We start from the raw sequence: 18176 nt of genomic DNA, 5'->3' as shown, positions 1-18176 counted from the left end.
CATACAGAGAAGCACAGTCATTTTCCTGAAAATCTTGAATGGCTAAACTTAAATACAGTTTTGTAATTGGATGGTTTAGGGCTTAGGGAGTGTTGATAGTCCAATGCAATTTGGAAAGCAAAGGGTAAAGGAGGTCGCTGTTACACACACACACATGCACAAACACACACACACACATGCACACACACTATGCTGTAAGAGCAGTGTTAGTAGAAGGAAGGGGCGCCTGACTAAATGATGTTTTCCCAGGTGGCCACAATTACCTACGTGCCGAGTGTGTGTGTCCTTCTGTGGGTGCAAGCACACAGGCCTCAGTGTGTGTGTGTGCGTCTGCGTGTGCATAAGAATTATCCACATGTTGTTTTTTAAGAGGATTCAGGTCTATTACAATTAGGAAGACATGAATCAATGTCAGACTCCCACAGTTCCCTCCGCAGACCGCTCGCAGGTAGAGAAAGCCAGTCAGCTGAGCAGCGGAGAGTCAGACAGCGTCCTGATGCTTTTCTTATTATTACCACTTAGAATAATAACGTGCAGACAACTATGATACCTCAGGAGCGTCCTGGGTTTATTTAACAAATGCCTATTCATTCAGAGCGCTCACAAAGCCAAAGGGAGCAGGATGATGGGTCACTGCATAGGGGAGCAGAACACAAGCTCTCACTGTTGAGTCATGGAGTTTATGAGAAGCCGAGGCTAATCCTCGCTGAGTGTGTTTGCGTGCGTGTGTGTGTGTGTGAGAGAGAGAGTGTGTGTGTTTGGACAAAAAGCCAGTGCCAGTCTGTTTGTGTGGAGGCATGTGCAGGATTTCACTGAGGCAGCGGAACAAACACCTGCTTTAGTGCTCATAAAATCGAAGTAATGTGTGTGTGTGTGTGTGTGTGTGTGTGTGTGCGTGAGCATGTGTGAATTAGCAAACATGTGTCTCATTATAAGTTGAAATCACTCACAGGTGACTTTGTTTATTTGATCTTAATTAAGCCTCCGCCTCTTCCCACATGGAAACCTGACCGAGACTTTGAAAAAAAAAAAGAAAATCCCCTCCTTCAATTATATCCAAACATCGCTCCAAGGATTGTGGTCTAGAGGCCAGAAGACTAAGAAGAAGAAAAGGAAAGAGAAAAAAAAACAGATTTGTCAAAACTGTGCCCGCCCTGATGGCTCAAACAACGCGCCATTTTTATCCACACTCAAAAATCCACTCAAAAATGGGAATACCAAGCACACATGGGCTCAATTATTATCCCGTGGAATTCCGCACAAAGTAAAGTCGTCAATAAGGAAAATATTCCTCTAATCTGGGGTCTTCCTCAAGTTGGGTGTGAAGGAAATTTAGGGGGGTCCCCGTTTTAATTGGGTCCAGATTCGACCACCCTATTGAAAACAGGGCCGGGACGTTTTTTTTAAGCGGGGGTATTTTGTTGAGGAAAAAGAAAAAAAGGGAGTATTTTGGTTGTACGTGAATAAATGTCAGACTTTTCAGAGGGGGTTTCTGCAAACCAGATCAGACTGCTCCAGTGTTATAGGAAGCAGATGGACAGGACCAAGGAAAGAAAAACACTGAGTCCCACAAGAGAGGAAGAGAGAGGTTCAGAGTAAAATATGTGGAGTTATGTGTTACAGGAATATGGGAAAAAGACAAAATGTTCAAACTTATCGATCAAAAATGTGTTAATCAAAGAATTAAACTACAGCACACTGAACCTGAACAGTAAATCCGAGTATTGTCACCTGCATTTTTAATGAGTTTAGCATGCAAGGGCCACAAGTTTGACAACTTGAAAAACCACAACTCTCTGTACACTCATATCCTAACACACACACACCTGTATTTTGACAGATTTATCTGGTGAGTCGAGTGATGCAACGGCACTCGACTCACCTCTGTTTAGCCGCAGGGAAAGAAAAAAGGTGTGATACCACTGCAGGAAAAGCAAAGGCAGGGAGAAAAGTGAGAGAGTGGCAGATATGGAGAGAGAAGACATTAAATTCACCCACATCAAGCGACACAAGGTGCCCCCATGTTGAAAAAAATGTGCCCTCTAGAGTGTCCTTTCAGTGGGGAAAACGTAACAAAGTGTCCCCCCCAAATACATGTGGTGCCCCTTTTATTTGTTTCGCCCCTGCCCCTCAAACATCCTCAGTCCGCCACTGTAATAAGTGCAGATAGTGCATCTAGAGTGCAACAAAAGTTTACACATGCTGCCTTATTTCACATGCTAATTAAATGAATAATTGATCCTTTGGTTCTCCAACTGTGGAATAAAGGCATCAAGAGGGCATCAGCTCAAAACACTGACGTGAACTCCAGGAATGGCCTTGTTTTTCTTTGCTATTACCAAGGTTTTTATTGTGCATTGGTTTTCCAGTTCTGCGGCATGTTTTTGTTTCCCACCAGATGCAGATCCAAAACTTAAAACAGATTCAATAAAAGCTGAGCTGAAAGGTCAAACACTAAAAAGGGTTTGTTATGGTGTAGGAAAAACACTCTGCGGTGCCTTCGTGCAGATTTAATCAGTATTTCAGTCAAAATTTCCGGTCAGCAACATTTCCATGTTTATAGCTGTCCAACAAATCCCCGGCCTTCTATTTACAGCCAGGCGTAGAGCGGGTTACAAGCTTATATTAGCCACAATCTTTAGCTTTCACGCCGGCATTCAAAACAGCTAATGACGGACAATCTAGAAAAGAAGAAAAAAAGGCCAGTGTAAGTAAATGAAGTAGGCTATACAGAGCACTTATGAAGCTAATGTGACTGATTAGCACTAGCACATCCTTAGCTTGGTTGTAATTTTAACAGTTAAGCGGTATCATTTGGAGACAAGACAAAAATTCGATGTCTGTATTTGTAGTTTAGTTTAGTTTTAATGACCTAGCTAAGCTAGCTTCGTTGTTTGTAGGTAGCAGGGTAGCTATGTAGTGGGTGGTACAGTTGCGGACTAGATACAATTGTACGTGACACCTTAACATTTTTTAGTTTAGGTATTTGAATATTAGTTTTTCATTAGTTTTTAGTTTATGTATTTATGTATTTAAATAATCGCATTCAAACATTTCACTGTTTTAGAGCGACTATGAGGAACTTTTAAGTGTTTATGAAACAGTCTGGTGATTCCTCTGATGATTATAAATGACCTGCAACGACATCATCAGAGACTGCAATTTCGTTATGGTTATTATTAATCCTCATAGTCATTTTAATTAAACTGGGGTTAATCGTGATATTTCATTGTTTTATCCAGATTTATGCTCTTGAGAGACTTTTGTGTTGCTTGGTATTCATATGACAGTATTACTTGTTTTGCTACGATGGTCCCTGTACATACGGGGGACATACTTAATGTCTGACATCTTGTGTTTAAATCAACATTGTGACTGTAACACTGCTGGTAAAATCATCTTATGACACTTAACAAGTAGAACACAGATACAAGTTACCTCCCAAAAATTGATTAAGGTGAGACTGTAGAAAAAGTAATTGTTTTGAGTGGTATTACCTCATGTATAATATGTATTTCAAATGTAGAAAAGATTTGTTGCTAGTTTTGCAAGATAAAAAATAAAACCGTGAGGGTTTCTTGTCCGCATGATTATGTTCTAAATAAAGATATATATCCCTGTATTAAATTCACAGGGATATGTATATATTATAATATTATTATTATTATATATATTGAATATATTCATGTTTGTATATGAGGCTCAGAGAGAGAGAGAAAGACTTTACACGACCCTTACAACTTGAGAGTTTCATCATCCAAAAAAAAAAAAAAAAAGAACAACATCCTTACCCATTCACTTTACCCTCACCCTCACTCTCCATCCCCTTCTTTCTCTCTAGATGCCATTTGTCCACCTTGGTACTCTGATGCCCTTCCGGAGAGCCGAGTATCAGCTTTCTTCCCCAGCGGCCCCCAGCTCCCTCCACCATGCATTTTTAATGGACACACTCGTGCAGCGGACAAATGATTTTTATTTTTGACAGGGGAGGGCTGGCTCCAGTTACATAGGGATGGGGAGTGGGGGAGCGCGCACGCACCCGAGTTTGCACCTTGAAGAACACACACACACACACACACACACACACACACACACACACACACACACACACACACACACACACAGCATGGACACAACTGAGAAAGAAAGTCAAACATGACCCAGCTATTCTCTAAGCGATTAGAGACCAGAACTTTCCGAAAAATTAATAGCAACAACCTTATTAAAGCAGGTATTTGTTTCCTATGTGCCTTACAAAACACACACACACACACCCAGTGCACACACACGCTACATTTACCATAAAGTGGTTGATTAATTCACCACTTGGATTATGATGGGCTGAAGTCCAGGATGATGAAAGAGGCAAGAAGCCCACCAAGGCCTTCATTAAACCAGGATTAGAGCCAGACTAAACCCATTAACTCTGGCTTAAAACCACTTTAATTCCAATCAAATCAGAATTAAAATTCACACTGTGAGACACTGTGCACCCCGCACATTATGACAGCAGCATGCTGTGTGCTAAACTGTCTGACCGTGTGTGTGTGTGTGTGTGTGTGTGTGTGTGTGTGTGTTAACATTATAATCTCTCCTGTTTGCCCCTAGATGGTGTAATCCGTTCACTGAGGTAGGAGAGAGATTACCGAGTACCCTTAATAGAAACGATCGTATTACCAATAAAATTCAGACTTAAAGATACAATATGTAACATTTCTGACATACACAAAAAATAAAAAATCGAGACCTCTGCTATATATTTTTGTTATGTTTTGATTTGAGAGACCCCAGGCAGCTTTTTGGCTTTTCTGCTGACAGACTTGAAGATTGATGCCACTCTTTACATATTATTCTTGCCAACATGAGGCTGGAGCCAGCAGCAGACTAGCTTAGCTTAGCATAGAGACCAAAAAAAAAGGACGGTTGTCAAATGAAAGATCTAACTTGTTTACTAGGGAGTTTTCGAGGTGCTGGAAAGCAGATTTTGTTACCCTTGGAGAGCTCCAGGCTAGCTGTTTCCCATTGTTTCCAGTCTTTGTGCTAAGCTAAGCTAACCAGCTGCTGCATAGCTGCATATTTACCGTATGGATATGGAAGTGGTATTGATCTTTTTGAACTCTTGGCAAGAAAGCCAGTAAATCAAAATTATGAATTATATAGAGTTTCTGATAAGAACCAAGTTAGGTCTATGTGGTGTTATTTTAGCAAGATTCACTGTTTGTAAGGAAAAGTTTTCAAAAAGCGAATACATTTCAGAGAAATTTTTGAAAATGTATCCTAACACAGCTTTTATGAAGACCGGAATACTACTCAAGCGGCAATATATGGTTATTCATACAACTAAAGCCTCCCTAAATGGAGAAGTAAATATCAGGTCAGTAAATGTAATTGGTTACTTTCCACCTCTCTGGAGAGGAAATGATGGAGGGAGAGCAAATGTTGGGCAGGTTAGCTGAAAGAGCATTCCCAGGTGTGACCACAGCATTCCCTCCATACACTTTAACAAACCACTGTGTGTGTGTGTGTGTGTGTGTGTGTGTGTGTGTGTGTGTGTGAGAGAGAGAGAGAGAGTGAATGTGTGCAGATCTGAGGTTTGCAGCTCGTAGCCAAACTGGAGCTGAAGCTCAGTCCTGCAGCCAATAACAACAACTTCTAACTGAAGCGCACACACACGGACACACACACACACATGCACTGACTTGGTTAAACACATTTGCACTCTGAGAGGTGACAAGTGAGGATAAAATGATTTTCACTTGAACACACAATTTTTTAGATATTTGATGAAAAAGTCAGCTAATCCGGGGTGACAAAATGACCGTGTCCTTGAAATAACGTTGAGAGTGCGTTGTTGGAGAGCGAAAGTGTTTTTTTGGGTTGTGTGAGTGAGTGTGTAGCAATGAACACGCATGTGTGTGTCTGTGTGTGTGTGTGTGTGTGAGGCCTTAAAGCTTTCCTGTTGGTATGTAAGGACATTAGCTCAGTTTCACTTTTTCCCCCCTTCTCTTAATCCTCTTTCTCCTTCGATATAAGCTCCCATTTGAAGCTGGCAATGAAAGAGACTAGGCCTGATATCTGCTGAAAGTGTGTGTGCGTGTGTGTGTTTGTGTGTGTGTGCGTGGGTGCGCGTGTGTGTGTGTGTGTGTATGAATCATATGATCAACGGTATTTGCATGCCTAAATATTGAGTATGTGCTTGTGCATCTGAATGAGCCTGTGTTTAATTAAATGAACGATCGTGTGTGTTTGTGTGTGTGTGTGTGTGTGTGTGTGTGTGTGTGTGTGTGTGTGTGTAATGCGAGCCCCTTTGTGACACAGCAGTTGGCAGATAGAGGGGACTAAGTTACCCAAGCTCCCTTGGGGCATCCACATTGTGGAGGGCTGTCTAGGGCACCACAGTGGTATGCATAGGTGAGTGTGTGTGTGTGTGTGTGTGTGCGTGTCTCTGTGTGTGTGTCTGTGTGTGTGTGTGTTTGTGAGTTTGCATCCCCTGACAAAGAAACAATGTGGTTCAGGGATGACAGGAAAGGAGGATGACAGCCTGAGGCAGAAAAAGAGGTGAAATTAAATTGGGGGCATGAAAGAGAAAGGAGATGATGAGAGGGACAGCAGAACATAGAAACACCATGTGTCAGACATAAAGAGGGATAGGACAAGAAAAAGTGTGTCCCACTGCTACTGCACCAACACTTACTTCTATATCTATAGTAGATATCAGAATAAATTCAATGTTGCAAAATAAATCTGGTAGAGGTATTTACTGAATTAATTTTCAAGCCTTAGAAGAAGAGTCACAGCACTGGTTCCCGATTGGTCGACACACCACTTCCTCTAAAATCCTTCAAAATATGAGTCAATTAAAACTATTTGTAAAGTTGATGAAGTGATGAAGTCCTGGTCTCTGTGGCTGCTTTTGAGCCAAAGAAACTTGACATTGTGCAAATAACCATGACAAGATCTTAAACGTGTCATTAAAATCATATGGTCTTGAAAAAAATGTTAAAATAACTTTAAAGATCGCATTTAATCCTCATTTTCAGATTTATACTTTTAGTGAGGTTGTCTAAAATGTGCTTTTAATGTCCATAAAACAAGATTTACTCACACTGTTTATTGCTGCCACCTCTATTTACCTGTTGTCTGAACACTTTCTTTTGGTGCCTGTCTCTTTAAGGCTCCCCGGGTGCACAGAAAGTTAATTAATGCTGCTTTGAGCCTTTTAATACCTCTCTGGATACATTAAATAGCTGATAACTTCTGATGATTAATGTTTTTGAATAAAAGTAAAGTAGATTTAAGTGGAAATGTTGCTCTGGGGTAATATTGGGTTAGCCTTGATATTGTAGGCTGAACAGCTGCAGGATTTGACCAAACAGATGGCACACAGGTACAATACTCAGACACACACACACACACACACACACACACACACACACAGACACACACACACACACACATGATCCACTCACCTGATGTGATGCATTAGCTATGAGCACGTTACCTGTCGGTGTGAGATATAATTGAACCCCGGATGAGATTTAATTGCTGTCTGACATGCCCATTACTTTTTTACTTTCTCTCCATCCTCTCCCCTCCTTCTTGTTCTTTCCTCCATCTCCCCTCTCATCGCCAGCTCCATTCAGCCCAAGCTTGTTGTTTGAATGAGAGGAACGGACCACCCTGGGGAGAAATGGGTAGGGGGGAGATCACGTTACTCCCAAAAATGTAGAGGGCCTACAAAAGGGCCATGAGACATCAGGGTGAGGGAGAGAGGGCGGCAGAGAGAGAGAGGGAGAAATAGGAGAGGACATGAAAGAGTGCATTAGTGAGGGGGGGAGGGAGAGATTGATTGGAATGGAGAGATGAGGGAATGGATAAAGAGAGGTGGAGGTGAGAGAAAGGAGGGGTGGGACGGGGTGAAACGCTTTTCTTTTTTTGTTATAATGATCAATGTTTTCAGCATTGTATGTAGCTGCCTAATGAATTTCAAGCTTTTGTTCAGTCTTTCTGTTTTTATTTGACTTGTATTTCTTACTGTTTCTGTATTTGTGACACTCTAAATACTTTAGAAATTAATGAGAGATTACAGGTTTATACAACCTGGATTTTTGTATTGTAGCTCTGTACATGATTGCTATCAAAATAAATTGAATTGAAGCTTTGCAATAGCTGATTTTGGAGAGCCAGAGAACAGTGTATTACAGAACTCAAGCCTAGACTAGACAAATGCATGAACAAGTCTTTCGGCATCAGCCACTGAAAGACGGGACAACTCGTAAAGGAGAAGTTCACACAAAAATGACGTCATTATATCATTTTGATCAAATTTAGGTGAAGTTTCGTTGTTCATAGAAACATTTCCGTAATCCGCAAAACATATCTGTAGCCCACAAACATGCTGTAATGCTGTTTTGCTGTGAAGCTCCAGAAATGTTTTGCGGACTACGAAACTTCCCTCGACTTTCCATCAGCATGGGGCTGAGCGGATAATACCTGAATTTTCATTTTTTGGTGAAATGTTCCTTTAATTCTTTTTAATGCTTTTCCCTACAACATCTACTCTAGGATGTAAAATTCAATAAAATTGTTTATGGCTGTGATTCAACACAACATTTTTAGTTAGTTAGTTACTCAAGGCTGACCAGGAAGTGTGACTGTTTTTGTTATCCCACTAGTGGAATATTTTGAATAATCTGATCCCCGCCATCACTTATGTGAGCACAATGTCATCATAATGGACAGAAACATCAGCCAAAACTGTAGAAATAAGAGCCAAGTTTAAAAAAAAATAAAAATAGGATGCTCCTTTAAGTCAGCGCTGGCATGAGTGTGACTCATACACACATTTTTAAATCCTGCAAAACCACTAACCACACTGATCGCTATCTAGAGTATCCATTCAAGTTAATGTATACCTGTTGATTCAGCAGGAACAGACATATATTATTTATGTGTTAACCATCCTGTATGACTCAGCAACATTATTGTAGATGTGCAATAGTAGCTGACACTGGATGTTGGGCTGTACGAGGGGAAGGGCCTTTCCTTCTCATTAATGATACACATTGCATGTGAAAAAAGTAGTGAGTCACACACATCACAGCTTCTCTTCACGCCACTGGATCCATCTTCTTATCTGTCACAGAAGTTCATGCATCCTTGATACTGGAGCTGCAGTTCCTGGTAAATGCCCTCAGGAGGCGCTGTGAGTCAGGGCTGTGAGATTTATCCATCGAGTCCAACTCTTCCCATCGCCTTCATTGACATTTAATGATAATTATAACTTGGGTCACACCAGGGGCAGATGCACACACACACACACACACACACACACACTCACTAGCTCACTAACAACCCACACACCGACTGGTTAAAAACATGAAGACATTAGCGGTAACTTGATGCTGAGTGAGTATTGATCTACTCTCAGGGGGCTTAGAGAGTGAGAGAACACCAGACAGCACTTTATCACGGCACTTGACCATCTAGGCTAGCCAGTGATGGTGTGTGTGTGTGTTAGTGTGTATGCGCTGTGTGTTAGAGAGAGGATGAGGGAGCTTTAAAGGAACAGTTTGCCCAAAAATTAAAATTCAGTCGTTATATGCTGAAAGTCAGGGGATGTTATATGGAGCTTCACGGTATGATAGTGTTGCAGCATTCTCTTGATTAACCGCATCAGATGGCTGACATAATCCAAGTCTTGATTTAAATAGACATTATTTACACTGGCTAAGCGCGTGAAGCCCTAGAAATGTTTTGTGGAGTACTAAACCTCACCTGACTGTCCATCAGCATGGTGGTGAGTTATAGGAAAATGACTGAATTTTCTTTTTTTTGGGTGGAACATGCCTTTAAAAAAAATAAATAAATAAATAAATAAATAAACAGTGTAGATTTTTTTTGAGGAAAGCTTCAGCTTCATTTTACTCATGCACATTTTAAGCTTGTATGCTTTAAGGCTTTTCTCCCCTTCCTTCATTCCTTCCTATTTTCCTTCCTTCCTTCCTTGCCTCCTTCACCATCTCTCCAAACGTCCTCCTGTGAGGTCCTGACTGACACATTCAATCTGCATGTATAACCTTATACCGACCAGACAGAGTTGCAATCAGGCCAGCAAGTGTGTGTGTGTGTGTGTGCATACATGCGTGCGTGTGCATGTGTGGTGTGTGTGTGTGTGTGTGTGTGCGTGTGTGCGTGCGTGCGTGCGTGCGTGGGTGTGTGTGCATGTGTGGTGTGTGAGACCAGTTGGGATTTCATGATTATGATTGCTGAGGACACGTGCTGCTCAAATTCTTCAATGATTGCCTCCAAAACGCAACATAAACGCCAAACACAACAATAAACCCTTCGAGAGAGAGAGAGAGAGAGAAAGAGAGAGAGAGAAATTACAACATCATATACTTGGAGTCCGTTCCTTGAAGATATCCAGACCGCAATAACATGAGCAAAAAGTGACCAAAAGGGACCCGAAAACAAGGAGCAGATGGAGACACAGCCACATAAAAGTGCACGTGTGTGTTTCCAATGCGTGTGTTCGCACTAATTTGGGGAACGATCGTGCAGCATGTCGTGCTCATTTCTGATTACATGCTCATCACATGTTGTGCTTGTTTCCACCGTTATGTAACATACATCTCCTCGGCACCACGTCTGCGTTTGCAAATCCTTTTTTCTCAAACGAGGCCAAGACACACAAACATTTTACGCACACACACAGTTCCCGTCAGAAGTCGAAATACACGCACACTCAGAGAACAACCGGTACTGTGGAGAACTTTTAAGGGTTCTGTAGCTCTCTACGTATTTGGCGCCCTGAAAAGAAATTATTATCGAAAAATATCTCAAACTATTCATTGCCTTGGTGGTCCACATTGCTTTTCTGCAGTTGCTATGCCATTAAGCTAATCCCACTACGGCTAAATTGAATAGAATAACTAATAATCTATAACTTTGATAACATACAGTAAGTCATTTGCCTGTATCAACCTTCATCTACAAACAAAGGGTTGATATTTTAGAGATCCTTTCATAGACGGATGTTTTATCTGGAAGAGAACATACCTTAGGGTTCTATAGAGAACCTTCAACAATCTCTTTTTTTGTCTTTCTGTGTTATGTATTCGTTCCATCTCAAACCTTTGGCCCGCTGACACATCTCTCCTGTCCCGTTTGTCTCTCGTCTTCTTTCTCACCGTGTCCGAACTTGATATCTGCTCACTGTTCTGGCTTCAGGTTCACAGCCGTGTTGGCGCTCTTATCACAGAGAGATGTTCTGCCCCTTTGATCTGTCGTTCATCGACAGCGTCCTCCTCACTCACTCTCTCGTTGGATTTACGCGCAGCACACTCGCACGAATACACGAGCACGTGCGCTCAAATAGCTGTTAGGCATTTTCTTTTTCGCCCGCGGATTAAAAATCATTGATGTCGAACGTGATTGATTCTCTTTGTAAGGTTCTGGGACTAAACTGATTTCCTCGCGGTAACAAAAACAACGTCCCGCGCTTTGAAAGTTCCTCTGATGAATGTGTTTATTTCATCTGATTAGTAGAAAAATGGGACTTTCGGCGAAATAACATCTGACGTATTGTACTCAGCGGCTCCTCGGTGCTCTCTGGTCAACATCCAGTGATTGATCATTCGAAGGGGATTTTGAGGGAAAAAAAAGGAAAGTTGGATATGCTGGTTGGCCGTAATTCCTTTGTGTTTAAGTAATGGTTTATACAAGACAAATGACTTTTTATGTAGGCAGAAAAGCAGAAAAGACAACGGCAAGAAGAGGGGTGTTAATCCAGAATGGTTAATCTGCCAGATTGTTGCTCTGTAGCATTAAAATTAGCAGGCTCAGGGATAACACCATATAAAATGACACGTTTACACAATCATCAATTTAAGATGACATGAATTCAATCTTGGATAGAGGTAGGAAAACATGATGTACACTCAAGTATCACTTTTTCTCTTCTAGTTCTCTCTCAAGATCGAATTTTATCTGAAGGAGGGGAACAGTGCCCTCACGACCACGTTTGAGCGAATGCCGTCAGTCAGTCTCTCTCTGATTCATTAGCCCTGAGAAAAGCTGCCCCTCAGAAACACTCGTCATGTGAAGCATGCAGGGGAATACAAAGTGGATGAGAGATGCCTGTGCGCCACTTTCTCCCTCTGTTTCCTCTCCTCCCTCTGTGTGTTTTCTTCTCTCTGTCCTTTTTACTCTTTTAATTTGGCCCCTCTGTTTGTTTTCCTTCATTCTTTCATTAGTTGAAAAAACATAGCAGGCATTCCAGCTGTAATACCAGTGAGATTCAGTATCAGTGTGGGGATTCGGACGTGTGTGTGTGTGAGTGTGCGTGTGTGTCAGCGGCTAACAGAGAGAGAGGGGGAGAGAGAGAGAGAGAGAGATGGCAGTACACTGGAGACATTAAGCATTGCCTCATAATGATTCATCCCTGTGCTATGCGTGTGCATGTAGGCAGCCACACAGGGGCATCATGGGAAAACCGGTGATTCCTAATGAAGACATTCAGACTGACTGTGTGCTGCAATATCAATGTATTTATTTACTTGTTTTACATCCACATTACATACATCAGAAGAGCCATATTACTGCGTGCACAATGGACTTGGTGCATGATTGGTAATTGCAAAATAGCACAATAAATTTGACTATTTCCTCCACTGCACAAGAGTTAAGCTGACAACTGAAGCTCAAAAACATTTGGCTTCATACACATTTTTTGGCTGATATTGAAGGAAGTACAATTATTTTCATTCACACAACCCAAAATCACAACAGTTCAGGTTGGAAAAAAATCCCTGAAATCAGGAAAACATGAAAAAACCCAAGAAATATTTAATTAAATATGATAGCTTAATATGAAGCTAATAAAAAATATTTACATGATTAATCTCTAAATGTCTCTTTTACAAGCTTTATAAACATCCAGCCACCCAACGCCTGGTTATTCTTAAAAAAAAAAAAAAGATATATAATATAAAATCATAACAGTTTATACATTTACATTGCAGCATGAAATTTAAACTAAAAATGATTAAAAAACAAATAAAAGTTTCAAAAGATTTGATATCAATTTGGCCATACATCTACCATCTAATGTGGCAACAAGTCCAGGATTTGCTGTGGTATTGTAAACTGCTGAGGTTTCAGGGCTTCATCTCGTTGTTTAACCTCCGCAGTAATACACACTGTTTATCTGGGTTGTTTTATCACCACTGACAATTCAGCTGGAAGGATTTTTGAATTCTCCCGAAAGTACGGAAAGACCGGCTCTGTGAAAGTGTGTCTCATTGTGTGTACAAGTGTTTTCTTATCAAGGTCAAAAAAGGTCACTATTCCTTTGTCATAATCTAGATGCACTCTGACCTTTTGGGGAAATGAATCTTCAAGTACAATATTCACATAATCAAATGAACTAAGTTCACGCAGAATGTCAGTGCAAACACACATGTAGATGCCCCAGATCTTTAGAGAGGCATACTGGTCGTTGGGTCTAGCAGCCACACCAACGCCCCAATAACCCCCAACTTCCACATCCCACCAGTGTTTACCAGAGGTAAATCCATAAGAGCCAAAAGTTTGGGTGCAGTTCAGCCTTTCTGGATTCGCAGGAAGTGGCTGAACTTTTTCACTTTTTGTTGAACGGGTCATTTGTTCTGATATAGTCAAGTCTGAGCTGCCAGTGTTGGGGTCCAGAATTACAGGCGCTTCAGACAAGGAATGGAAGCAAAAGGGAGAACATATATTGTTATTTTTATCAGTAAAGTTATATGTTTTTACTAAAAGCATCGCAGTGTGCTCATAGAACTGCCTGGTTAATCAGTTACCTGAACTTGTTACTGCAGATTAAAATGTCATTTAGCCAGAAACAAGATAACTTTTCTTACTGTATTGGATTTTGTTCTTCATCTTCATCCAGACTGTGAACAGCAGCTTCCCGAGGTGTTTTGCCTCGTCGATCAGGGCTCCTGATGGAGTCTCTGGTTCTGGCAGGTTGCACTGTGATCTGAAAGAATATCAGGCAGCTACACATTACTAGAGAAGTTTGTTAAAATACCCCACATTGTTAAAATTCTTTAAGTACCTTAAAATTACAATCCACTGTGTTTTCATCATATCAAACTCATTTCATATATACGTAGGTAACACTAGTTTATGAAACTTTAATTTGATGGTCATGACCTGTTTTTTTTTTTTTGCCACACAGGAGTGACATTTATGCTTTAGAAACTCATACTGGTAAAGGGCTTGACTACAATTATAACAATTGAAACAGAGAACAGTAGATATGCCTACGTAGTTTTTTTGTGTTGTTTTTTATTTTTCAAATTTGGTGTTGGCCGTTAACTTCCAAGACTTCTTCCAACACACATGATGAGACATTGCCAGACTCTTATCAACCTGCTTCTGCAATGTTGCAGTAGACACTTTAAAATGCTGACTATCATTCAGTTGGGCTTTGAAAGTGAACAGGAATCAACTTACCGTTCCATAGTGGATTTAATATTCTGTCAAACAAAAAGAAAAAAGAGAAAACAAATCAACACCTCTAATTTTGTTAAATATTCAATATTAAACTGTTAAGAGCTTGTTTTTGTGTCTGTTGGCGTTTTCACACCTATAGTTCGTTTGCTCTGGTCCGAATCAGGGACCAACTTGTTACAATGTTGCATACTGCCTCGAGTTTGGTTTGTGTTCACACAGCAGCATTTACAGGTGGACCAAAATGTGTGATGCGTGAGGGAACTGCTCTCTAATTGGTCTAAATTTCGAAAACGAGGCAGCAATTCAGCTGAATTTAGCACCGGACAGACAGGAAGTCAAGTACTGAAACAACAACAATTTGACATCCGGTTACTTTTCAAAATAAAACACTCCGTGTTTACACCAGCACACAAATCTCAAAAAAGAGACAAACACAAGCTCTTCTTCTGATCCTTCGGTCGGGAACACTTCGTGTTGTTGTTTTTATGACACAGACCTATAACTGCGGTCGCGAGTGATCATGTGATTATCGCGGGAACTCCTTGGCCTGGCGACGCCAGCTGCCTACCGTACTGCGCTGTGTCCGACTCAAAACGCAACCAGGGGTTACCGGACGGCGGAGCAAAACACCTGATCGGGCCGTAACGCAGCGGACACGTATCCAGTGGAAATTCGGGGTTAAGCACTGATGCTTCCTGCAGTTGGGTCGGATCAAGTTTGGATCATGTTCTCACCACAAACGAACTGTACCAGAGTTTGTTTGGAACCGGACCGAGACCACCTCTTCAACAAGGTCTCGGTCCGGTTGTTTTGGTCCGCACCCGAATGCGATTGATGTGTTCACACCTTTCCCAAACGAAGTGCACCAAGGGGGTAAACGCTCCAGGGTTCGATTCAACCGAACTAAACAAGGCAGGTGTGAAAACGCCCTGTATCTCTGCAACTACAAGTTGCATTTGAGTATCAAACTATCATAATAAAGGGAACACTTGAAATATTTGTTCAGATGTGTAAGTATACGTTATTTGTTACTATAAGTGCTCAAAAAATCGCCACATCCGGCACTGCTCGGGCCAAACAATTTAAGAGAAGAACAGTAAATACCAGCATAAATGAGGTGTCCTCAGCCCTCATCTCCTTCTTTATGGTTTCAATTGAGTTTGTGAGGGTGGAGATCTCTGCAGTCAGATTTATAATCCTGATCTTCATTGCCTCAGTCTTGAGCATCGCCTCTTTCCTCAGTGCATCAATCCGAGCAGCCTCGTCCGCTCGCAGGAACTGGTACAGCTTCTGAAACTCTTCTTTGATCGTCTTCTCCGTCTGCTGAGCCTGGAGCTGAGGGGAAACAGTTTGACTGTTGGATCCAAGTATACAACAACATGCTGCTTTCTGCCTCCACAACCATTATGTCTGTGACTTACCTTGATGTGGCTCTTCATTTTATCACACTTGTCTTTTTCACTGGTAAATGACAACCGTTTGCTTTTCAAGGTCATAAGTTGGACCTTGAGTTGGCTCTTCAGGGACATTCAATAACACATAGTACACAGTTAATAAACAACACATTTGTCTGCTACAATGCATGCACAATATAAAGAATTCTTTCTCTCACAGTTGATTTTACTAAAATACATAATTTTAAAATACATATATTTTCTCACCCTTTGGGCTTCTGCTGCTTCGTTGACGGGGATAAAGTTGTGTTTCTTATGTTTTTGTGAATCCCGACAGATCACACAGATGAGCTGTTTATCGTCCTGACAGAAGAGCTTAAGTTCCTCTCTGTGCAGACTGCAGATGTCTTTAGAGTTTGCTCTCTGACTCCTCTCTTGTCTCAATGCATCAGACAGGTTCCTCAGTGCCAGATTACGTGGAGGCTCACCCATTGGAAAGATTTCCTTGCAGACCGGGCATGAGTGAAGTCTACTCTGTCTCCACCACTCCTGAAGACAAGACTTACAGAAGCTGTGACCGCAGAACAACACAACAGGTTCCTTAAAGATATCACAGCACACAGGGCAGGTGCACTCCACTTCAGACGCTGACGTGTTTGCAGCCATTCTGTTTATTTCTCCTGAGGCTGTCGGGTCTTTCTTGTCTCGGACAGACAACTTTACTTTCACTTTCACAGCACGTCTGTTATTTGCTCAGCCAGAGCTCAGGTTCAGTACTTTTCGTTTCAACAAACACTCGTAAATTCCCAGTGACAGAAATAAAAGTCCTACTTACTGAACTGTCCTCCTTATTTTTTATTTACAAATACCTCATCACGAGCAGCCTTCGGTGCTGTGACTTTTCCCGGATTTTCTGAGAAAAGAGGGAGGGGCTTGTTTTCCTCTCCACTCCTGTCCTGCGCAGTGAACGCAGCATCTTTCCAGTCACGTGCTGAGTTACAAGTTTATGAAATCACTCATAACTGATCTTATTTTGACTTGGATACTGTGCAAATCAACCCACCTATGTCCATGACAACACTCTTTTCTTTTTTTTTACCTGTTTGTTACAAAATAAAACGTTTATCCACCCTGTAGTTACTATGTAACTATGTAGTTTGCCTGGCGTCTTTCTGTTAACACCAGTTATCACCCCTCCAGTTTTTAGATATGTGAACCAGAGAGTTAGTCTGTGACTGTGAGGGAGTGTCCAGTGTTGGTACACTGTAACCTCCAAGGTGAGGATTATGCAGCTGACGAGGGTAACTGAGCTGACACTTCTGCTACATAGTCAACAGTGTTGGAAAGATTACTTTGGAAATGTAGTTGGTTACAATTACAAGTTACTCTGTTGAAAATGTAATAGTAGTGTAACTATTTCAATTACTTTCTCAAAGTAATGTAACTAATTACATTTGATTACATTATGATTACTTTTCTTTATTTTGAATGAAATCTCTCAACTGCTAACCATTTTCACATTTTAAGACCTATAGTGTGATTAACCTTTCAGTTCAAAGGTTTAACCATATATTATGAGTCTGACCTTAGGCCTGTACTGCAAAGGAGGCTCACTTCCTCACTAAATAGAGCGACAACGGGCTGATTTCAGCCAAGAGGAGCAGGTTGTTTTAATTGAGAGAGTACGAGCGATACAAAAAAGCCTGATCACAGCCTGAAGCAACAGTGTTGCTGCAAATATGACAAGAGGAGGCTGATTTTAATTTCTGACAGCTCTGCATTGAACTGCTTTTAAATATGAAGCTTTAGAGCAACAACAACTGTTGTGTTAAACTGTGTTTTATATTGTTTTCATATATTTCACTGATCGCAATTATAAAATGCCAGTGTGTGTTTTATTGAAAGCGAGGCTGGTGTGCGTATGAAAATAGGTTACAGTGGGTTTTTTAGGTGCTGTAGCTACAAGCAAATCTCATGTTGTCTCTGTACAAAGACCTTTTTAAATGTGAGAAAACAGAGTAGACTACTCAAGATTTGCGTTTGGGCAACACATAACAGGCGAAACAATTAATTTATTCATGGCCACATTAAGTTAAATTATCTGTCCTGCTGCGAGCGCACAACTTCTTTCAGTGGTGACTGACTGTATATAAAAGTAATCTAATAAATGACCTCCTGACGCGAGTCGGATCAACAGCTGAGCAGCGTATCCCCTCAGCTGAACATCTGTAGGCGGAGACGCTCAGAGAGAAAGTAAACAGCAGCGGATCAGCGCAATCTCTC

The 18176-nt window shown here is 41.2% G+C and overlaps 1 protein-coding gene across 1 annotated transcript; it reads right to left on the bottom strand.

The window, feature by feature from the left end:
• Nucleotides 1-12533: 12533 nt before the first annotated feature.
• LOC115573727 (zinc-binding protein A33-like) lies at nucleotides 12534-16793 on the bottom strand. Its single transcript, XM_030404638.1, has 6 exons — nucleotides 16161-16793; nucleotides 15921-16016; nucleotides 15604-15834; nucleotides 14500-14522; nucleotides 13902-14020; nucleotides 12534-13721 (listed from the first exon to the last, which is right to left on the bottom strand). Exons 1-6 carry the CDS (start codon nucleotides 16557-16559, stop codon nucleotides 13207-13209), a joined length of 1383 nt encoding a protein of 460 aa, XP_030260498.1. The 5' UTR covers nucleotides 16560-16793; the 3' UTR covers nucleotides 12534-13206.
• Nucleotides 16794-18176: the final 1383 nt, after the last annotated feature.

Source organism: Sparus aurata, chromosome 22 (genome assembly GCF_900880675.1).
Source record: "Sparus aurata chromosome 22, fSpaAur1.1, whole genome shotgun sequence".
Taxonomy (NCBI): domain Eukaryota; kingdom Metazoa; phylum Chordata; class Actinopteri; order Spariformes; family Sparidae; genus Sparus; species Sparus aurata.
Note: the sequence above shows the minus strand (reverse complement) of the source record. Positions and strands in the feature narration are given on the sequence as shown.